The sequence below is a fragment of the Chelmon rostratus genome, chromosome 22 (assembly GCF_017976325.1).
Source record: "Chelmon rostratus isolate fCheRos1 chromosome 22, fCheRos1.pri, whole genome shotgun sequence".
Taxonomy (NCBI): Eukaryota; Metazoa; Chordata; class Actinopteri; order Chaetodontiformes; family Chaetodontidae; genus Chelmon; species Chelmon rostratus.
This window is the reverse complement of record NC_055679.1, coordinates 4,875,088-4,897,106: the sequence shown is the minus strand read 5'-3', so window position 1 is coordinate 4,897,106 and position 22,019 is coordinate 4,875,088. Positions and strand designations below refer to the sequence as shown.

The following is a 22,019-nucleotide window of genomic DNA, read 5'->3' as shown; positions in this document are numbered from 1 at the left end:
CAGATGCGCTCACATACAAACATCTGCCTCCGCACGCTCATTTTTCGAACAAGTGTAGAAACAGAGATAGCAAATTATTCCATAACCGAGGCTAGCTCTCTTGGAGAAAGGTGTTCTTTAAAGGTAGTTTTGAGTTAAGTGCAGTAAGCGACTGCTACATGTGAATGTGTTCAGATCACGACGTGTGATGATCAGAGTTCTTTGGTAACTACTTGTCGCGTCGTCTAGTCACAACTCTGAGCAGACATGAGGGTGAAATGGGTGGTTCTGGTGACAAAGACAGGCCTGGGGTCAGCTTTTTACATCCAATAGACACTCAACTCAAAATGAACAAAGACACTGAAGAACCACACAGGTTTCACTGACTATTCCACCATGTTAATCTATTCTCATTTACTTTCTCATAACTCTTTTAGTTTAATCGTTACTTGAGAAACAAAGACACTCTGTTCTTGTGTTTGCCTTGACACGTTGTGTTTTATGAGCACGCTGTTTTATAGTCGAACCATTTCTCTATACGGCCTTTGTTTCATGGGTTTTATCACCTGTATCACTTCACGTTTTATCACTCTGCAGACATACTAAATATGACACACCAGAGCTTTCAATTGTTGCTTTCTCACAACTTGATTTATAAAGCTTGGAATTTTTCCCTTTTCTTGTTAGCTTCCCTGTTGCTTGATTTTTTTCTCTCCCACAAACAGCTTTATTATCATTCCTCCTAGTAATTAATACCTCCTGATTAATCTCCAATAATCACTAAAATATCTGGTTAAACATTTAGCAGCTCTTTCAAGGCACTTTGCATGTTTTGTCCATCTAAGAATGAAGTGATCGGCCCTCGGGCTCATTCGAATTGAAATCAGGGGAAATATCAATTACTGTATCGCTGATCTGAACAAAACAACTGGCTCTAAAGGGAAGTGACACACTCGGCACTTTGTTTGGCATACGTGAATGGGCAACACTCCGCAGTAACGGATGTCAAGCGCAGGGTAAACTGCATTCAGATGTTTCCTGGCAACAAGTTGTTCCCCTGTGAGAAAAGCAGCAGCGCCGAGGCAATGCTGCGGAACGAGCTGCCCACGGGGCCGACACAAAGTCGCGCTGTGCATCGCCGCCGCCAGGGTTCAAGGAGGATTCCAGCATGACTTGAATTTTTGCTCAATTGTTGTATATTTTCTATCCCGCGACAGGTAATTGTTACTGAAATCAACTAAAATCATTCGAAGCTTCGAATAAAAGGCAAAAATAATGATGCTATTATGATAAAAGCTTTTGAGAGACGAGACTCAGCAGTGCTTTGAGCTAAATGCTAACATCAACATATTAACATCCACAGACAACGCTAACACATTGATTACCAGGTTTCATGTTCACCATCTTAAATTAGCATGTTCGCTAATTAGCACTAAACACAAAGGACAGCTGAGGCTGAAGTGTCATTAGCTTTAGAGGTATTTGGTCATAAACCAAAGTATTGGACAAACTGTAATTCTGACCTGATGATGGCATTACATGAATGTGTGTAATAAATTTGATGGCAATCCATCCAGCAGCTGTTGTGAGATTTCATGCTGGACCAGAGGCGGGCTAACATTGTCATCTCTACAGCTACGCTGCTAGTCTGGCTAAAAATGTGACGATCCTAACTGAGCTTGCACTGGGATCCACTAGCGTTTAGCTACCAAGAACTTGCACCACCACCATCTCCAGTAGCACAAAAATTAGCTGAAGTTTGAAGTTGCCCAAGGCTCCGCTTCCTGTTAGACACGACCCAGTGGAGCCGACAGATAAACCAAAACAAGACGCTTCTGCCAGCTAAAATGAAATGAAAGGCTTTTAAATGCCATCTTTCTCAGTGGAAGAAACTCAAATATAAAGCAGGAAGTGAGCCAAAACCCTGGAAAGCATGCTGGAACGCTCCTTTAAAATCCACGAACAGAGCAGAACAGTACAGGAGGAATAAGTGAGGGGTACCTGTTCTTAAACACTCATCATTCAGAGTTCGACTACGGCATACAGAGCACGTCTTCAGTATTAGAAATTCTGTTTGCATCAGAGCTAGTTCAGCCACCAGTGCAGGAACTATCGCTGTGAAGATGTCGAAGCGGTGATTTGTATTCCATCCTCATTCCCACTGTCGCCTTTCGGCCGTAAAAAATATCCTCTCCAGAAGCAAAACGCCGCTGAACATGCAGATATGCTGATTTAGTGTCCTAGTTAGTGAGCTGGCCTGAGAGCTATGGCTAAAGACGGTACGTGGATACGATATAAACAACCGAGGTAATGCGGTAGCGCTCCTTCATTTCCGAGCTCTTGGCGGTTCTTGCGGCGGCTGAGCAGACCTAAATAACTTGTGATGAGGATTAAATTTATACTGAGAGGCCGACGGCGCGGCCTTCAGCACCAGCGGGGCTCCACGGCCCGACCCTGTGTCCGTAAACGTCTGTTTTCTCCCCGCGACGCCGCCTCCACGTCGCGGCGTGTCAGGCCTTCCCTGCCTTCATGTATGTGGGGATGGTGCCTCGCTGAGTCAGACCCTCGAAGCGTTTGTACGTGTAGTTGAGGAACACCCAGTCCTTCGATTTGAAGTCTGGCTCCGTTGCGCTGGCTGTTAATAAACACAAAACAAAAAGGAGGTGTTATTTTAATTGCCACTAAAGGGCAACGGATCATACTTCGGAGAAATTCGGGTGTTACAGACCTCAGCGATAATATAAAAGGACACTATGTCAATGAGAAGGCCCTTTAAAGCCATGATTGTATTGAGAGAGTAATCAGCAAGGAGTTGAGAAGGAGTTGGCAGAATAAATCAGAAGACGAACCTGGCTGAAGGATGTCTGATTCAGGGAAGTCGTCAAAGTTTGAGGTGTCGTCGATGCTCTTGATTTCAATGGAGATGGCTGCCGGCCGCTCCCTACGGAGGAAGAAGGCAGAAATAAGAAGCATTGAATCCTCAACATGGGCGCCTGTCTGTTTGAGCTGCAGAATGGCATTTTCCTGAAACTAATCAGTTACCTTTCACGCATGGAATATGTAACCATGCCTGCTTCACCTATGTGTTAAAGTAATAGCTTTTTGTCCTTCAAACGTACAAATGTTCCTTTATTCTGAAAGGACAGGACATTTCCAGGAGGAGTCATGTGCTCGTGGAACCTGGTGTGAGAAGGAGCAGCTTTAAAGTGTTTTCCTCTCTCAAAGGCTGCATTACTGATGGATTATTAACCTCGTCTTCTCTTTGAAGCCTCGATTAATGGTGCTTGCTCACATGCTAACATTGCACGCTACAACATGCCGGATATTCGTTTATTCAGCCATGTTTTGGCACAGATCAAAGTTGAAAATGATAAGGAGACAGCGAGGGCAACTTAACGCCAGGTTGAAATCATGCCCAAAGGTGATGTCACTGAGCCCTGGAGCGCACTCGCCCATCACAAGGTGGGAGGTTGAACCACTGGAGGTCAGCAAAGACACGATTTTCAGGAGGTGTTAAGTTGTTCTTTAACCTCTTTTGCACCACGTCAGGCAAAACACTTGAGTGACAGAGGACAAATGTCCCTAACAATGTCAAATCAGCTCACACTGTTTCATAGTTTATTAAATTGATTTGATTTCCTCTGAGCATAGCTGATGATACTGAAGAAATGGATTACAGTGATCTTAATCAGGCTTAATCCTCTTGATGCATGTTTTGCCTCGTGCTGCGGTGGCCTTCACATTAATCTGACAGCACTTGACCCACATTATGGAAATGTTACAGGGCTACATATGTAAGTTTTAAAGGGGCTTCTAGCTTCATGTACCTGATGTGCTCCCAGTCCACCGACTCAAAAAACTGATGACTCTTGATCTCCTCCACACTCACAGCTCCGATCCTGTTCTCAGCATCGGTGCAATACCTGAAACACACAAACAAACAGCAGGCTTATAAATGTCTGATACACCTTTATATACACACTATTTGGACAATTGTTCACATCCACGCCAACATGAACTGGAATAAAAATGCTTCTTTGCATACCTTAATATCAAGTCTTTGGCCCTCTCTGAGATGGGGACCTCAGGCGGGAAGACGAGGGTCTCCTTCCAGTTCATCACCTTCCTGTACGTCTCCTGCGGCGTCTCAGAGCAGAAGGGTGGATAACCTGAACACAGCCGACGAGCATTTTAAAAAGCGCTGGTGGTGCCTGCAGGAGTCCACTGACTTGTGATAACAGCGGGTTTATTTAAATATCTGTGATTTAACCATTAACCTCTCTGTGACTGTCTTACCGATGAGCATTTCATACATGATGACACCCAGAGACCACCAGTCACACAGCTTGTTGTACCCCGTCTGCATGAAGACTTCAGGGGCGATGTAGTCCGGCGTTCCCACGGTAGAATAAGCCTGAGAGTCACACAGAAAGAGAGAAGGTGAGGGCTCTGGGTCGGAGCCTATTAAAAAGAAATAAATTCAGCCAATAAAACTGGCACATCAAACACGCTCCACTCACAAGGTTATGTTTGTCAGGATTTAGAGGCTGCAAAACGCAGGCGGCTACTTTGAAGCTGCTTTTTTGTTCCTTCTTCTGCATGCTGCAGACAGAATGAGCCCCACTATTTCCTTCTAACTCTTCTTAAGCACATTCAGTGAAAGACCAAAACCTTACCAGCTGCCTCCGGTTCTTCTTCCAGGTTTCTGCTTTCCTCTTGGAGTTCATATTTTGAAAGGCTGCAAGACGCAGAGAAGTGTGATTACTTAAATAGTTACAGTCTATGTATTTGCAGAAACAGGCTCTCTCTAAATGCTTTCTGGGTTTGGTTTGGAACTCACAGAAATCGCTGGGTGGGTTGTGCGTCAGGTTCCTGTAAAATTCTGTGCGATGAGCCTTCTTCAGTCCCGTACACAGGCCAAAATCTGACAGTTTCACATGTCCCTGTGAGCACATAAACATTTGATAAGTCGTCTGCAGACAGTCAGGACATCTCCGGCTGTCTGTCCGTGAGTCTCACCCTGGAGTCCAGCAGCAGGTTGTCTGGTTTGATGTCTCTGTGGATGAAGCCCAGCTGGTGGATGGAGTCGATGGCCAGAACCGTCTCTGCGATGTAGAACTGGGTGGCCTCTTCAGACAGAGTGTCCTTCTTCATCAGCAGGGTCATCATGTCGCCTGGCAACAAGGTCAGAGGTCAGAACTTTTCATGTGATAACAAGCAACATGTTTGCACTGATCTGTGTCACAGAATAGGGACTCATCCTGAATCCAGGTCAATAAATCTTCTGTTTTAACCACTCAAACCGCTGCAAAATCAGTGCAAACCTCCAGGCAGGAACTCCATGATGAGGTAGAGGTTCCTCTTGTCCTGGAAGCTGTAGAACATCTTGACCACCCAGGCGCCGTCCGCCTCCACCAGAATATCCCTCTCTGCCCGGATATGAGCAACCTGCAGGGAGACGGCAGACGATGTGAGATGCTTAGAATACAAGAGCATGAACGCAGCAGCAGCTTCAACAGAAAGCTTTCAGAACTACTTCACCTGTTCTTTCTCCAACATGTCGGCTTTTCTCAAAATCTTCATGGCGTAAATGTGCCCTGTGTCTTTTTTCTGCACCAAACGGACCTGAGGGAGGCGCAGTTGTAGTTATAAGGTATGTGAACAAACAATAAAAGCAGCATTTCTAGCAATCAAATTTTCCATTAAACTTTACAAAAGTTTCAGCTTCGACGCCCTACTGTTAACGTACCTCTCCAAAAGCACCTCGTCCAATAACCTTAAGGGACTCGAAGTCATCCAGGCCAAGTCGCGTCCTCTTCAGTCTCAAAAACTCTGTCTCCTTACGGGCGTGCTGCGAGCGGCGCATCACTTTCTGCAAAACACACGCAGACAAGACAGTCAGTCACCTGAAGAAGACGAAGAGAAAGATGAAAAAGAAAACAAAACCCTTTTCTGCAACATGTTGAAGGGTTGAAAGGAGGCGACAGAGCGTACTGTACCTCCTCATCTGGCAAACCCTCTTCATCCATGGCCTTCTCCAGCTTCTTCTGCCTATGAACATAAAGTAAACACTGAATGACGGTAGATAAACAAATCTGAATCTGTGCTGAAAAACACAGCAAAAACACTGTACTCCTAGTTCCTTTACCGTGTACAGGTGAGACTCTTGGAGTGGAAACATACGAAGAGGGATTAAATGAGCTGACAGTTTCTGCGGCAGTGTAAACAGTGAGTCAACTGTCGTTCACACGAGGCAGCAAACCATGCTACCTGGCTCTAATGTGGTAATGTGAGACCACAAGAGGTAGATTATGAGCTGCTCTTTGTTATGCTCGCGCCTGAGATGAAATGCCTCGGCACGGTTTCCTTTTCCTGCAGCGCATGGAGTGACACTCGATGCTTTAAACGACAGCTAGATTTACATGCAGGGAGGAACTGAGGAAACCGGCTGCTCTGTGGTGAAGGTGTGAAACCACTTGTACCATATGAGGCAAGTATTAACAGCGCAGTATCCGGGAAGAAAACGGTAAATTTTAATAATCAGCTTGTTCATTTGTAGCTTTTGTTTAGGCCTGGTTGTGTCACATCAACAGGTACTGTGGGTCATAAAACCACTCGGGCTGTTTCACCTCATCTCACGCTCCTCGTGCTGGGTGAGCAGAGTGCTGTAGAAGTTTTCCAGTGTCAGCTTGGCCACGGTCACCCTCTCTCGGGTGTGGTTGCTCATGGGAAGGGCAGCTGCAGTCCCTCCCGTCATGGCCATACTATCCTGTAAGATGACATGAGAAAAAGAAAAAGAAAATAATCAGGTTGTGCACATCAGTCCAGTCACTGATTCTACTGGTGTGGAAAGTATCTATTGATGAATTTTACCATCACTTTTCTTAAAAAAGAAATAAGAAGAAATAACTTACTTCCTCTCACAAATGCAAAGTGACATTCAAGAGTTTAGAAACTGGCAGTTAGCACGCTGGCTAGCTCAGACAGCTTTTGTCCCTTCTGCACTTTTTACTGGATGAAACAATGTACAATCCTGAGAACAAAATGTTCTTCACAAGCTCCAGTTGTCACCAAGCCTCTCTCTCTGCCCATTTCATGAGGATCTGCTGATAAACATCACAGAGCCACTTTCTGGTCAGACCGGTCCTTTATCCTGCGATCGTAGCTAATGGTGATCACTGGCTGCTGCTCCACAAAAGTTTCATAGACTTGCGTGGGGGGGTTCACAAAAGGCCTCCGTTCATAATCCCCAGCAGCCCAGTAGACACCAGCAGTGACAAGAAGCCTCACTGGCTTCCCACTCACCAACACACACAGCTATGGGCGCAGTGTGGCGGCCGATAAGTTCATCCCTGCACAGCCTGTATGTCTGCTGTCTACAATATCTGCAGTGTGTCAATCAGCATGGGAATAAACAGCATAACTGAGGATAGATGAATGTATCCAACATGATGCAAGGTCTTTTTAAAGGATTTTCTGATATCTAGCGGTGAGGACTCTAGAGCCAGCGTTCGGTTTGTCCGTTCTGGGCTACTATAGAATCATGGCGGCGCCAACATGGCGGACTCCGTGGAAGAGTATCCACACCTGTAGATATACAGAGCTCATTCTAATGGAAGCATAATGATGAGTACTTTATTCCATTTCTGCCATATTCTGCCAACAGATCCCCCTATATCTTACACAAAGTGGGTCTCCAGTAATTTAGCATTAACTTCCATAAAGTTAGGAGACAAGCAACAGATTACAAAAAGAATGGACGAAATATTCTGACTTTTAATCCCTTGTGTGTGTGTCAAGATCCAGAAACAGTGAATGTTACATGTCGGGCAGAGTAATCTTCTGGGGAATTAAATCTTTTCTCTCAACTTCAAAACATCATCAAACACTTTACTTTTTCCCTTCAATGTGCAATGAAAACAAGAGTGCAGCTCTGTAATAGATCCCTTGAGCTCAGACTACCAGGAGGTGCCCATCTCAGAGCCCTGGTACAAAAATATTCTTGTGACCCGACAACAGGGACATGGAATCATGTGCCGGGTGGCTCATGGTCTGCAGGGCTCCATTCCAGGAACTCGTCGGTGAAATCTCCACAGATCTTTCTCAGCATGCATTCCTTTGCATTTTTACGCCATCCAGGATAATATCAAACACCTGAGACGGCCCAACATTCATCTGCAAGAACAACACATCCCATAAGAACAGCCCCTCAAGTTCTTATCCATGCTGCCTTTTATGAAATGATTGTTCTCTCCCAGGTAATCCTTCTCTACAAGGGCACATACTGACATCCTGCATTTGATGTGTAGCCCTCATGTGGGTGGAGTGAAAATAGAGAGTAGAAGAAACACACACACACACATACTAGGTGGTGAGGTGGGGGTTGTTTGAATAAAAACCAAACATGAACGAAGACGTAAGTAAGTAAGAACTAAGTAAGTTATGTAATAGAGAGCGAGAAAAAGGATGGACGTGTACATTATCAAAACATTTCAACAGTATGCCATCAGAAGGGTATGAATGGGCTTGATTAGCTAACACAGAGATAAAGCAGCACTGCTGCCCAGAGATAGGACCCATGTTTCGTCTAGTCACCGGCCCTTTTTCCGTCCCGGCCCCAACAATCTCCCAACAACAAGACACTTCCTGACTTCTGAGAAAAATCACTGAATCACTGCTCAAAACGTCTTGGTTCGGGGGGTTTCTATTGGGTGGAAAACAGGCACTGACACTGGCAAACAAGGGTGTCGACTTGCTGAGGTCTGTACAGATTTACACGATTAACACTCCTAGAGGGAACAAGTCAAGGGACGCAGCTTATGATCACAGATGAAATGACAAACTTGAACAAACACAAAGCAGCACAAGCAGACGAGTCGCAGCTCTTGTGGCACCAAGCAGCCCGTGTCGGCCCTGTGTCAGGTTACATTTTTGAGAAGCACATCAGCTCTACAAACCTATGAGGCCGTCTTACATCCTGCAGGTCCCACAACAGCTCGACACAGACGCATAATCCAAACTGCAAAATTTGGGTTGTTTGGTGCACAATGTGTGAACATGCTGGGTGGTGGTGGGGTGTAGTGAAGTAGCTGTATTTTGACTAACTACACAAGCCATGCCAGACAACTCTTTATAAGATGCTGGCACTTCCCTTCATGTTATCCCTCTGGTATCATACAGAATGTTAAAAGACTGGTAATATAAGCATTGTTGACAATTTTACAAGGCACATATTGTTCTTAACACGTTAATCAGGGTTAATTCATACATTCTGGTCATTAAGAGCACAGCTATACAGACATTTAGACAGGACTTAACTTTTCTGACGCTACACTTGTATTTTAATTTCATGAGGGATTCAGCAGTCACTCTCCTTTTAGCTCTGCTTTTGGTCTCCACCAGCTCCTGCGAGAAATCTGGCTCTTTAGCTGATAAGTGCTCCACTATGTTCACCGGCTAGCTGCTAACTTTGCTTGTTTCACGTCTGGTAGCACTTCAGTGGGTTTTGCAAGCTTCTGACCTGCTGCTAACAAAACCGACATTAGAGAGTGTGAACCACGCTGGTTAAGTTGTGAGTCATGAAACCATGTGGAGCTGTGGGGAACAGCAGGGAGGTTGTAATCATCTGTGGTTTGTCACTACTAGCCACCCTTTCGTATACAGTAGTCACCCACTGTTAATCATAAATATAAAACTGATTATAGACATGCTTAATCACAGAAAGTCAGTGATCTGTGTCAAAGTTTCAAAATCTGAGTTTCAGCTTTCAATATCACAATATCATTAGACTTTTTCCTCCCTTTCTTTTCTCATTCTTTCCCCGGGTCTACCAGCTTGCTGCATGGAGCTGAAATTGAGCAATGGAGCTAATGAGCACACTTGAGCCATGAGCCGGGATGGGTTTTTTTACTTGTTTCCCCACCGTGGTGGAAAATGAAACATCATTAAAACCGTTAGCGACTGCTAGCTCACAGCTGAGCCAGCCGAGCCTCTAGCTCAGTCTGAGGGGATTTCGTTTGGCCTGAAGTTAACCAGATCCACCCCCTAGCTAAACAAACAAGGCTACACCACTCAGGCACTTACAAGGAAGGCATTATAAAGGCCAGCTCGCTATTTGGAGACTAAAGCCAACAGCCTAAAAGGGAGCAAAAATCTGGCCATCCAAAACTCTAATCTACAAATACAGTAAAGTATGATGATGATTTGTTCTGAAACTGCTGTTTACTCATCTTACTGAAACTGTTGAAGGATTAATCCACCCAAATGACACAAGATATACAGTCATTTTCTACATACTGCACATGTTGTGGTCCCTCACCAAGGAGACAGTTTTGGTTTTCTTTGCCAACCTTTTGAGATCTCATACACTGAGATTTCTGCTGCCGCCTCAATACAATGGAGATGAATGCAATTTTGTGGAAAAAATCCACTTCAACAAGTAAACAGCATGATGTCCCTCAAGAAAACAATGTCCCACTTACATCTTTTAGACTTTTTTAAAAAACCACAGACAGACAAATATTTGCCAATAAACACTAGTGGCAGTGAGGTTTGTTGATTATCCTTAGTTACCTGCATTCATAAATATTACATGCCCAACAGCATAACAAGAAAGACATAATCCTGTTGGTACACTGAGGTTCATTATCTGACCTGGCAGACGATGAGCTGATAATTAGACTGTGTGAAGGGAAAAATTTAGCTTTTAAGTTTAAAGTTGAAATAAAGTAAAATCCAGGCTGAGGAAACAGGGTGTCACTTTTTCCCCCCGTTGTTGGATTTCTCAGTTTGGTGTAAAATGATTCAGTACACACACACACACACACACACACACACACACTCCACCCTTTAAGTACTGTAAGTGACTGGACAGGAAACCCTTTCCGTCCTAAATGAAAGGGCTCAGTCATGACGCTAGAGAGAGGTATGGGGAGTACACCAACAGGCGCTTACACACTCGCTCTCTCTGTCTCATGCTCACTCACTCTCTCTCTCTCTCACACACACACACACACACACACACACACACACACACACACACACACACACACACACACAGAAAGCCTATATCAAAAGTAACAACCATTTTTGAGTTGAAAAGTCACTAAACATTCTGATAATGGGAACTTTGTGGTGTCAATCATTCAATTATATTACTAACATTATGCAGTATTAGTTATACAACAGTTCTTATTCAGTGTTACACAGTGTTTATTTTCCAGTGGTAATATACACCTTTAAAATTGAAAAAAAAAAAAAGCTTGAAAAAGACATTCATTTCAAATATATCTGCAGTTGTGTTTTAAATGAAAAGTGGACAAACTGAATATCAAATGAACACCTTGCTTTACATAACGGCCATGCTTTTAATGCGGTGTGATGGACTGCAGCGCTGATGTGCACCTGCGTGGAGCATTAAACACGCTGTGTTCACACATCAGTGTGTTGTCTGGCTAATGTAGCACTGCTCACCTGGCGACACAGAAACTTTTTAGCCACCCTGTCAAACCTCCACTATCTGATTCCCTGCTGCCACCGCTGCCTGACATGACTGCTGATGGTAGAGAATATTCATCATTAGGAGACCAATACGCTTTAATAATATTAGGCCAGCAAAATACAAATATTAGGCGAGTTTGTTGCTGTGTTGCGTTAGCTAGCTTTTGCCGTTATTCCCTTTGCGTCTGTCTGGCAGGTTCCATGACAGCCACAAATAAAAAATCGGCAGCATGAAAATAAAGAGCATTCTGGGGGAAAGATATTTCACCTACCTCCGTGTCCTGCTCCAGAGTCAATTGTTGGCTTGCCGCCACCCCACGACCCAGTTGAAAGAAATATATAGTGTGTTTCTTCGTATTTTCCTGCCTAATATTTAGGCAGTTTGAAGGCTAGAGGTTCCAGTTATTGGCCACCCTTCAGAGGAACTTAGGAGGCTGCACAGTAAACATCGCCGATATCAACGCCAAATCATAACAAAAGTCCTCTGACGTTGACAGCAAGCTAACATGAACTAATTTGAATACATTTTACGGTCTTCATTTGTACCCCCTGACCTCAAAATTCAGCGCTTCCTCCGTCTTTATCGCTATGAAATATGAAATAAGCAGCGATGCTTCCTGGGACCGTCGGGCTCATCAGACGCTCCAGCCACGCAACGGCGTCTATTTGAATGACGTTGGCAAGAACCAATCACCGATTAAGAAAAAGTACCAGTGGTGTCCATTGGCCAATCATATGTTGAAGCTATTTAAGAATGACATGCGCATCGGCCAATGAAAACATTTTAACCGCCCCGCAAGGGTTGTGTTCCAGGACGCAGGTTCATTTTGCTAGCAAGCATTTGTGGCTATGAAAGAAAATAGTGCAGCTGCAGTAGTTGTAGCTTTGTTCCATAATTTTATTGATTATGCTTAGTGTAAACCCTAACTTAAAATAACAATTATTATGATGATGCTTTTTTAGAATTGTATTACTTAAACAACTGTGAAATACTAGTTCCTTTACACATAAATTGCAAATGCCAGGAGGGTACCTAAGGTCAACAAAAGGTCACATTGTGATCAAAACTACAAATTGCATATTTTTAATTGCTGAAGCTGACCAAGAGACATTTACAGAAAAAAAAATCTGAACAATTATATTGAAATATCACTACTACACAAATATGACCGCAAAACTGTAAAGTATACCCCATGGAATACTTTTACCTAATAATACAGGAGATACAATACTAAAAAGCATGACAAGATAAAAAAAAAATGAAGTATAATAATAATAGTGTGCTACAGACAGAGTATAGTTATATTTTAAAAATATTCTGAGAGATTATCCTATCAAGGGAAGACCTGAGATCTTTGGTCCAACAGTTCAAGACTACCGCAGCTTGTTTGGCCAAAAATATATCAAATGTGGTCATTGTTTAAACTAGAAACTGCAGATTATGTTTTCACATTTCAACATAACAATGTAGAAATTCCAAAGGAAATTGACTTTTCCTCCCATCATCCCAGCAAGGCCACTCAGAAATGTAGTCACCCTCCCCGGAATCTTTCATTTCCTTGCTCACTTGTGTCTATATACTAAAGGTCTATAGGACAAAGACCAGGTGTATACAGTAAAGAACTACCATAATAATTACCCCTGAAACATGCAGGTAACACAACTGACGTTTGTTGACAAAAACACAAAGGAAAACAGTTCAGGCTGGGAGTTGAAGTTTCTCTGCTGTAAATCTCCTTATTTGGACGAGTTGAGTGCTTTTACTGTCAGCGCCATGATGTCAACATACACAGAGGTGGGTGTACCCTGCTAACACGTCTGGGTGTGGTGTCCAGCAGACAAGGCTGTTTTTATATTTCTCACATCAGTAGGGCCCCACTGAGCTGTGACACAGCAACTATATTTAGGGTTTGGGCTATAAACTCTCTGGCCTGGAGCCTGCGCTTCACAAAGTTCAGTCTGAAACAGACTCAGACCACCGAGACGCACTTTTAATGAAGTCAAGATGGCACCACATGACCGGTGCCGTGTGAAAACATTTCAACTGGAGTTCTGTGTGGTTTTCAAATGTTGACAAGAACAATTTTTACTATTCAGATTGTTTATTAGATTGTCAGAGGAGGCAGGGGGGGTATTTTATCAGATTTAAAATAAATTACTTAAAATAAACACTTTATTGATGAGGCATTGTTACTTATTTTCCTATTTTGTGAAACATCTTATGACCCCAGAGGCTTCTCAGGACATTGAGGCTTTAGAAAACAGATACATATGAAAAGGTCTTTCTCTTATCCGTAGAGATGTCATAAAAAAGGTTATGAGAGCTTTTAATGCCATATAAATACATAGATTTTGATATTTTACACAATTTAAGTGGCAAAGCTTCACAGAAAAAGCAAAAAGTACATCCTGATGTCATCTACAGCTCTCTTCCCTATTTTACCCCTCAGCATACTGTCATTTTTCCTCACATGCTATTTTCATTTTACTTATGAAATCCTCTCCAATGTCATGATGTATACTCAAACCACACACTAGTTCCTAAAAACATTTTGGACATTTGGAGGAGGTTCTAAACAAGCAGCACTAGCATTGCCTCTTCTATTTCAGGTGTTTACACGTCTGGAATGACAAAAAACAGCAGACCACCAATCACTGATTACCAATTAACAAATGAGAATGAAATGCCATTTTAAAGGTCACATGATCCACCATCTCTAAAAAGCAGAAGTGTGGTCATATTGAATGAGATCATTTTAGCAAAAGCAGAGTGCATCAGTCATTCAGTCATTTTGTAGTAGAGTCCATTTATTCCTGTACGTCATGATTTATCATTTCTGTGATTCTGATGAAATATGTGGAGTATGATAACAAACACACTGTGCAGCACAGCTGGCTATGAGTAAGGACTGACGCAGACTAGAATATAAATAAGTTCCACACAGTTTGGATGTGAATTTTTTGCTTGTCAACACTAACTGCAATAATAAACATCCTCTATGTTCAGGAGATAAAAATGCTTCTTCTACTTGTTTTCCGAGACAAAGCTTATGGGAAACAATTAGAAGAACGTACAAAGAATTCAGCCAAAGAAAAATTTTGTTGATGTAAAGCAACAAAAAGTCTGAAGAAGTGTACCCCCCAATAGTTTGTTCAAGCTTTATTAAAAAAAAAAAGAAAAAAAAAAAAGAACAAGACTCATCAGATTTGGAGTCACACTGAGCTGAGGGGATTTGTTTGCTGATCTGAAGAGAGTTGTGAGGTTTTTGAGCAAAGATGCTCCAAAACCACATTCTCAATCATTTCTTTCATAAATATCAAAAACAGGCTTAATCAATATACATCATGTACATAAAACAAAAACAGGGTGATGTTCACACGTTCAGTCCAGTCTTTTGGAACACAGAAAACCTCTGTGGTAGTATTTTTTTTAAAACTTCCTCTATCAAAAGATGTCAGAGGTAAGATGTTTTCTTGCACTCTTTTTCAGCTAGCCTCTAGTATTTTCTAGTAGCACTGCAATTCAGCAACAAAGTGATGTTTCACTGACTGTTGGCATCTCAGATTTCCTTTACAAACACATTTAGCACTTCTTTTGAGCTTTTTGAGGCGTGCAGCTGATGTTGGAGGGTAAAAATGAAGAGTGAAAATGACTGAAAACTGTCCAGAACTGCATCATGTACGTTGCGGGTCAGGATTCGGCAGGCGAAGGCTGGCTCGGTGCTCCGTTGCGAGTGCGGAGCTGCGACTGGGCAATGTCAGCTAGAGCGCTCTGGATCTTCTCCAGGAGCATATCGCCTCGATAAACCACCTCCTCCAGCCGAGCCGCGGCCTCGTGGTTCTCCTCCTCCAGCTGACGTAGACTGGCCGCCTGATGAGAGGTCACAGATTCACTTACAATGAAAGGCGGCGGCATTTTGTGTGTTTCTGTCCATCATAGGACTGATGTGTGTATTGTTTATTTATTTACATTAAGTTGTGGTGCAAAAAAGGCTTCAAAATGAGCAATGCACAAGTGAAAAGAACAAACTGTGAGTGAGTTTCAGCCCCTTACACTTATCTAAAAGGCAGGCTGGAGAAACAAGAAAATATACGTGGTTATATAAAAATCCTAGAAATTAAGTGAGAAAATAAAGTAACCTTTTCACTCTGTTACTGCATCACACTGTTTTACTGATCAAAAGCTGTATGTTTGTGCTGTCAAGACAAAGCTGCCGGCCAGTCATAACTGACTGATGGCTCAGGATGGAAAACAAATCACTCTTTTTCAGAGAAAAGAAAAATCAAACAAATGTTAGAGAAGTGACTCACAGGTGTATTTAGAGTCTCTTGGGATGTTTCCCTGCAGCTGATGATTTCACTTACTAAATATTGTACTGACACAGCTATTTAAAAGTGAATTGGTTCCTATATATACAAAGTATAGAACAGCTGCTGTTAATGTGAACCCCTCCTCATGTTGTGACTGAGTATTTCCCGGTCTGCAGATGCATTGTCATTATATATATATATATATATATATATATATATATATATATATATATGCTAGCACTATCTCCACACTTGAAACTGCAACACAAGCTCTGCTGTACTGAGCAAATACTGTTGAGATGCCTGATCTTACCCACTGCCTCCAAATGAGTGATTCCCATTACATTTAATAATCAACATATTATCATAGGCTTCTCCTTTCAAAACACATTTAGGCCTATGCAGTATCTCATTTTCAATTCTATTTGAAGCCAATAAAAACATTTTTTTTCTTTCTGACCTATCCTTATTGCTCATATAGTGAAAAGAGGTAGAATCATGTTTCACCCATCCCTAGTACATACAATTACTTTGTAAATGTTGCAGTGTCAGTTTGGAAAGACAACCATATAAATAAACTGATTGATTAGTGTTGATGTTTCAGTAATTTAAAAAATGTTTATCAAAATTTTTATATTATATGATATATATAATATATTTATATAATATAGTATACAAGCAACCTTGAGACTTCTTACAATAAATAACCAGAGGAGTTGTCTAAAAAGAGAATACAATCGTCTCATTGTTTGCAGACACATTTTCCCTTCCAGAGTCTTGGACTGTCACTCTTGAAAGCAGCTGTAAACGCGTTCACCTGGCTCCCCCTGCTGACTGAACGCCAGAAGTAGTAACTGGGCTTTTGTGTGCGTTCATCCCCTTTTTAATTGAGAATCTGTATCTGGAGTGTATGAAAGGTTCTGTGATTAAGCTGACCTGCAGAGCTGCCGTGGACTCCTCGCTGGGCAGAGAGTCGATTAAAACGTCCACATCTTTGGCTGTTCTGGCGATCAGGGCGGCAAATAGCTGGGCATATTCTAGATAGAGATGAAAATGTTGAATCCTGATGTTAAACAAATCAAGTTTCTCTGTCCTGTCATTAGCAAACAGATAAGACATATAATATTAAGTGAGAGAGATACATATGCAAAGAAGACTCTATTATTCAATATTATAGTATTTGATTTATGAAATATAATGGGTCTGGAACCAGGCTAAAGGTATGGACCAATGACAGACAACCATACAAACCTCTATTGCTTTTAAGGCCAATGAAATTGTTACGTATTGTTAACACTGGCTTGTTTAGGTTATTGTTGTACCAATCCAATTTTCCAATTAAGAGACAAGTTAAATTGAATGAAGGGATAATGAAATGTATAACAACAATATGGGATTATAGGTTTAAAAGATGAACAAATAAAGCACCTTCTGTTGGGTTTGCTGGCTGATCTTTGTTGATGGCCGTCTGGATGTTACTGAAGGAGGCAGGAGGCGCACACTGTTGCAGGACGCCGATGGCATTACAAAACTGATCTGCAAGCTGGACACACAAAACAGTACCGTTTAGTCAAAGTCAGCTTTATTGTCAATTCTGCAGTATGTACAGGACAAACAGAGAATCGAAATTGCGTTACTCTTCAACCTTTTGTGACAGGACATATATTAAAAAGAGATAAATAAAAACTGTACAATCTAAATAAAAACTGTACAATCTAAGTAAAAAAAACTGTGCAATCTAAGTAAAAAAATTTACAATCTAAACAATGAAACATTAAGAGAACGTAATAGTGCAAATGTAAATGTCATTCAAGCAGGAAACTAGCTGTTAATGCTGCCAGTCAGCCAGCCGTTTGCTAATTAGTAACTATGAGTTACCGTGAGTTTCCAATGTTGTAACACTGCAATACTAAAGCAAATGTTTCTGTATGAAACAGTCTGAAGCTCAACTTCTTCTTGATAACGTTACAGGCCCCTGGTCGTTAGCTTCCCAGTGATGGAGTTACTGAAAATGGGGCTTCTGCGTCGCAAAAGCTACCACCTTCGAATGATACAACCAGTCAAAAGTAGTAGTAGTTATTTTTCCGTTAGTTATCGTCTAAAAACTGGCAGATTTGCTTACCGAATTGACAGCGTCTTGTAGTTGTGTTAGCCTGTCCGCCATATTTTCTGTAATTTAACAAGTGAACAACATTCTTCTTCTTTTGCTTTCATCGGTAGGTGGTAAACAGCTTTCGGGTGCATTACCGCCACGCACTGTCGCGAGAATTTCTTGATTTAAAATCTCGCGGGATCGGATGGTATTTTGGATGCTTTGGTTTGCATGTTGCAGTTCAGGGTTAGCAGCAGCCGCTTCGTCTGGAGACTGACTTCACAGCAAACGATTGTAAATCAGCGTGTTAATATCTGCCGACATCTCCTTGTGATTTAAAAAGGTATAGAGCTGTACCAGAAGCTCTACTTTTTGCCTGTGGATGTGGAGTAATTAGTCTGTAGCTAATGTTAGCTACCAAAACATCAACAGGAAGTAACGGACTAGCTTAATTGCAATGTCTTGCACTTTGAGTTCTCCAGGTACAACAGTTTATTATTTTATGTATTTCCTAGCGTTAATTAAGTACTGTTTTAAATGCGTGTCTGCCAGTCAGACCAACATGTTTGTAATACGAGCCTTAAGTGGATTTGCATGACAGCTTTAGTGTGCTAAATCAGCTACTAAGTTAGCTGGTGCTGCTGGTGATATAATAATAGTACTTGTCAGTTAACTGAACCAGATTGGTGTGTGATGTGTATAACTGACGTTACCTTTACCACAGCTGAGATAAATATGGCATGCCAGTAACCAGATATATCACTAACAACGAGGTAATGTTAGCTTGAGCAAATTAGCTGACATAGCAGCTGTCATCCGAGGTGTGACGAGGTGTGACGAGGTGAAGGAGGGCTTTACGACGAGTTCAGTGCATAGTGTTTGTGGTTAGTGCTCTGATAAGTCATGACCTTTTACTTCATTTTCGAGATCTGTCTTGAGCGATTACTGATTAATTTACTTGAGTGAGTCCATTTGAACATAATCTATAGACATGAGGGCAGTAAGTGGTGTATTGAATACCTTGATGAGGCATGTTATCTAATCCAATTTATTACCTAAGATAAAAACTTGTCAGTGGAAAGTGTGAGAGCTAGGCAAGTTTTTATTTAGGATTGTATTTATCACTTATGTTTGTGGGCTTCTTTAGTGTTTACTGCACTGAAATATCTCTCATCTCTAAATGGCAACATAATCTAATTAGAAAGAAAGGGACCCACTCTTCTCTATCAAAACTAGAATGTTGTTAATCAGTCATTGTTTCTTGTAATTATGACTTGTATTTCCCAGGCATGAACTGTACCTTAGAGAAGGTCCTGGCAGATGCCAAATCATTAGTTGAAAGGCTTCGTAACCATGACAACGCTGCTGAGATGTTAATCGAACAGACAACATCGCTCAACAAGCGTGTGGAGGCCATGAAACAGGTATGGTGTTGCATGACGTCAGTGCTAGTTAAACATGAATGTTCTTTTTATAAATGCTTCAGCACAATATTAGGAAAAGCTAACACTGGATAGACTGAAAGCTATTGGTAAAAATTAGCATCAGACATAAATCACATTTTCATTCAAACTGTTGACTGAAATCTTTCAGTTGTTTAATGAGAGTTGGTTTGGTTATCTCTTGGTGGCAGTACCAAGAGGAGATCGACTCATTGAACCAGGTTGCACGACATCGTCCCCGTTCTAGTCTGGTCCTGGGAATCCAGCAAGAAAACCGTCAAATCAGAGAGCTCCAACAGGAAAACAAAGGTAAATGTTTAATTTGATATTGTAGCAAATAGCTATGTGTTAAATATTTTTCGGAGCAGACTCCTGTTGGTCACAACCAAACCTAACAGTGTATTTTGGTCAAATAAGATGTTAAGTTTTGGTTGCTAATCACTAGATGACATGAAGCTGACTTGTGTTCCTGTATTCGTTTTATGCCTTGTTGTCTGCTGCACAAACCAAGCCTGTGTTCACTCTTCCTGCAGAGCTACGGACGTCGTTGGAGGAACACCAGTCTGCGTTAGAGCTTATCATGACCAAATACAGGGAGCAGGTGTTCAGGCTCCTTATGGCTAGCAAGAGGGATGACCCTGCTATCGTGACCCAGCTGAAGGAGCAGCACACCACGGTTAGGGAGGCCAACACTTGTTGACTCATTTTTTTTTTCCCCCTAACTTTTTCCTTTGATTGTAAACTGAATCAAACTTGTAAGCTGATTGTTATTTCTATATTTGTTTTCCCCTTTATAGGAAATGCAAGCACACATAGACAAGATCAATGAAATGGCCTCTGTGATGAGGAAGGCGATAGAGGTGGACGAGGGGCGAACATGTAAAGACGAGGAGAGGATTAAACAGCTAGAGGTAAAAGAAAATGTCCGACACTGTTCCACACATACTTTGAACAATTCCAAACCCACAAGACACTAGTTGTAGCAGGAAAATCTTGGTGGAGTTTACAGATTCTTTGTCTGTGCACAGAAGTGAAAAATGCAAAACTTGAGAGGATAATCCTAAACTGTTTTTTCCACACTTTGACAGACATCTGTCGGTTCTGGCTAGCTCACATGACACATGGAATTCCAGTGAGGATTACCAGCTTTGGTAGCAGTAATAACGCTATTAGAGAGTACATGAAGTAGTTAAGTAGACAGTTGTGACCAAACAATCAGCAGGTAGCACAAGTTAAAATCACAGAAGCTGCACAGGATCATGAAACAAGACCTTTTTTCACATTGAAACTCTAAATGCATGTCAACCTGGTCACTAAAGCATTGATCATAGAGCCTGATTAACCTTTGCCCTTTTCATCGGGGTAAAGCCATAAACCACAGTAACAGTGTGAGCGCTGCACTCTGAGCTGACAGGGAGGTTTTCTTCTTGGGATACTGAACATTTTCCATTTGTTACTTTTGGGATTTGTACAGTTTACAGCACAAAAATAATTCTTGTTGATCTCCTCATAAGATCTCTTTTTACCTGGTTTGTTTCCTACCTGGTTATGGTGTCATTTCATAGAAATCCTTCTAGAGGAGAAACAGATGAATTCCTGCACATTGTAGAAATGCAGTCTACAACTTCAGTCTGTGTGTTGCTCAGCAACAGACAGTAGGAACTCAGAATACCTGAATCTCTTATCCGTACCCAAAGGTTTAACTGAAGAATCTTATGATGAACGCAGTAAATGAAAAGTCTTGCAGTAAGAGTAGATTTTCTAGCAGTGTTGGTATCCCTGCATGTGAATGCTTGTATGTACGCATCTGTTTGTGTTATTTCAGCTGGAGAACAGCGGACTTCGAGAGCTGCTGGGAATCAGTCGAGAGGCTTTCCTGATTCTGAAGAGAGAAGATGCATCAGAGAGCACGTCACTGTCGCCGTTGCTAACGAGTGCTGACGTCAGTTTACGAAAGAGTTAGAGAGCCTCCTGTGACTGCTCACCCCCCCCCCCCCCCCCCCCCCCCCCCCCCCCCCCCCCTACCGCTGCCACTACTGTGTACAGTGTGTACAGTCTGTTGCCACATATCACTTCACTTTTCACCTTACATTTTTTTCCTCCGATCCTCTCCCTTTTCCTGGACCTTTTGCAGCATGATGCCCCAGAGCCGGCCCCTGTCCAGTGATTCAGATACAAGCCATGTGCACACACATCTTCCTCTTTTTTTGTGTGTGTGTTGGTACTCCTGTTTTGTTTGCTAATTTCGCCAGCATGCATGAGTCTGTGGTACCTGCAAGGTTTTAATGGGTGAATGGGTAAAAGAAGGGCTTGAGTTAAAATAAACCTGTGAACATGAAATTGCTTTGGGTTTAATTTCACTCGCAAATGTCCGACACAGCACAGATTCCCATGTTTCTAGTTCTCTTTGAGTGGCCTGTGTGGGGAGTCAACTTCTCACTTTCGCTGTTGATGTTATTGTAAAATTTTGCCACCAGCAGCTAAAAAGCAGGAATCGAAACATGATCCAACACACAGGATATGCTGTAACATCCTACTACCCCTTCTGCTGGGGAGTACTAACAAGCCAGTTGGTAGTGTTGAAGTATTACTCCCACATTATGGTGTTTATTTCAATCGCTAAAGAACATTTTTATAAATGAAACAAATCATGAACAACAGACTACTGCTTTAAAGTAATTTTGTGCACACACTAT

At 42.0% G+C, this 22,019-nt stretch overlaps 3 protein-coding genes across 5 annotated transcripts; 1 reads left to right on the top strand and 2 right to left on the bottom strand.

Annotated features, from left to right (window-relative positions):
* Positions 1-468: 468 nt before the first annotated feature.
* On the bottom strand, positions 469-12,093 carry LOC121625793 (serine/threonine-protein kinase 38-like). 2 transcript variants are annotated; one of them, XM_041964056.1, is made up of 14 exons: positions 11,751-12,093; positions 6,609-6,748; positions 5,979-6,030; positions 5,729-5,851; positions 5,521-5,604; positions 5,304-5,427; positions 4,999-5,153; positions 4,820-4,922; positions 4,656-4,717; positions 4,276-4,393; positions 4,025-4,148; positions 3,807-3,902; positions 2,829-2,920; positions 469-2,614 (listed from the first exon to the last, which is right to left on the bottom strand). In XM_041964056.1, the coding sequence occupies exons 2-14, from the start codon at positions 6,740-6,742 to the stop codon at positions 2,490-2,492; spliced, it is 1,392 nt and encodes a 463-aa protein (XP_041819990.1). In that variant the 5' UTR covers positions 6,743-6,748; positions 11,751-12,093; the 3' UTR covers positions 469-2,489. The 2 variants fall into 2 exon arrangements, with proteins under 2 accessions (XP_041819990.1, XP_041819991.1); XM_041964057.1 differs by lacking the exon at positions 11,751-12,093 and adding an exon at positions 6,894-7,117.
* Positions 12,094-13,598: 1,505 nt separating this feature from the next.
* On the bottom strand, positions 13,599-18,034 carry med21 (mediator complex subunit 21). The gene is made up of 4 exons (XM_041964143.1): positions 17,912-18,034; positions 17,218-17,332; positions 16,726-16,826; positions 13,599-15,349 (listed from the first exon to the last, which is right to left on the bottom strand). Exons 1-4 carry the CDS (start codon positions 17,951-17,953, stop codon positions 15,170-15,172), a joined length of 438 nt encoding a protein of 145 aa, XP_041820077.1. The 5' UTR covers positions 17,954-18,034; the 3' UTR covers positions 13,599-15,169.
* A 79-nt stretch (positions 18,035-18,113) lies between these two features.
* fgfr1op2 (FGFR1 oncogene partner 2) lies at positions 18,114-21,663 on the top strand. 2 transcript variants are annotated; one of them, XM_041964113.1, is made up of 6 exons: positions 18,114-18,224; positions 19,169-19,305; positions 19,515-19,632; positions 19,857-19,999; positions 20,121-20,234; positions 21,149-21,663. In XM_041964113.1, the coding sequence occupies exons 2-6, from the start codon at positions 19,171-19,173 to the stop codon at positions 21,284-21,286; spliced, it is 648 nt and encodes a 215-aa protein (XP_041820047.1). In that variant the 5' UTR covers positions 18,114-18,224; positions 19,169-19,170; the 3' UTR covers positions 21,287-21,663. The 2 variants fall into 2 exon arrangements, with proteins under 2 accessions (XP_041820047.1, XP_041820046.1); XM_041964112.1 differs by having other exon boundaries at positions 18,120-18,363.
* The last annotated feature ends 356 nt before the right edge of the window (positions 21,664-22,019 follow it).

Coding starts and splice junctions, on each gene's coding strand:
- med21 (XM_041964143.1), bottom strand. CDS start 17,953: ATGGCGGACAGGCTAACACAACTACAAGACGCTGTCAATTCG. Junction 17,333..17,911: donor TACAAGACGCTGTCAATTCG/GTAAGCAAATCT, acceptor TTGTGTGTCCAG/CTTGCAGATCAGTTTTGTAA. Junction 16,827..17,217: donor GCCAGCAAACCCAACAGAAG/GTGCTTTATTTG, acceptor ATCTCTATCTAG/AATATGCCCAGCTATTTGCC.
- fgfr1op2 (XM_041964112.1), top strand. CDS start 18,339: ATGTCTTGCACTTTGAGTTCTCCAG. Junction 18,364..19,168: donor TTGCACTTTGAGTTCTCCAG/GTACAACAGTTT, acceptor TGTATTTCCCAG/GCATGAACTGTACCTTAGAG. Junction 20,235..21,148: donor AGAGGATTAAACAGCTAGAG/GTAAAAGAAAAT, acceptor GTGTTATTTCAG/CTGGAGAACAGCGGACTTCG.
- LOC121625793 (XM_041964056.1), bottom strand. CDS start 6,742: ATGGCCATGACGGGAGGGACTGCAGCTGCCCTTCCCATGAGCAACCAC. Junction 5,154..5,303: donor CATGGAGTTCCTGCCTGGAG/GTTTGCACTGAT, acceptor CCTTGTTGCCAG/GCGACATGATGACCCTGCTG. Junction 4,149..4,275: donor CATGTATGAAATGCTCATCG/GTAAGACAGTCA, acceptor GGCTGTGTTCAG/GTTATCCACCCTTCTGCTCT.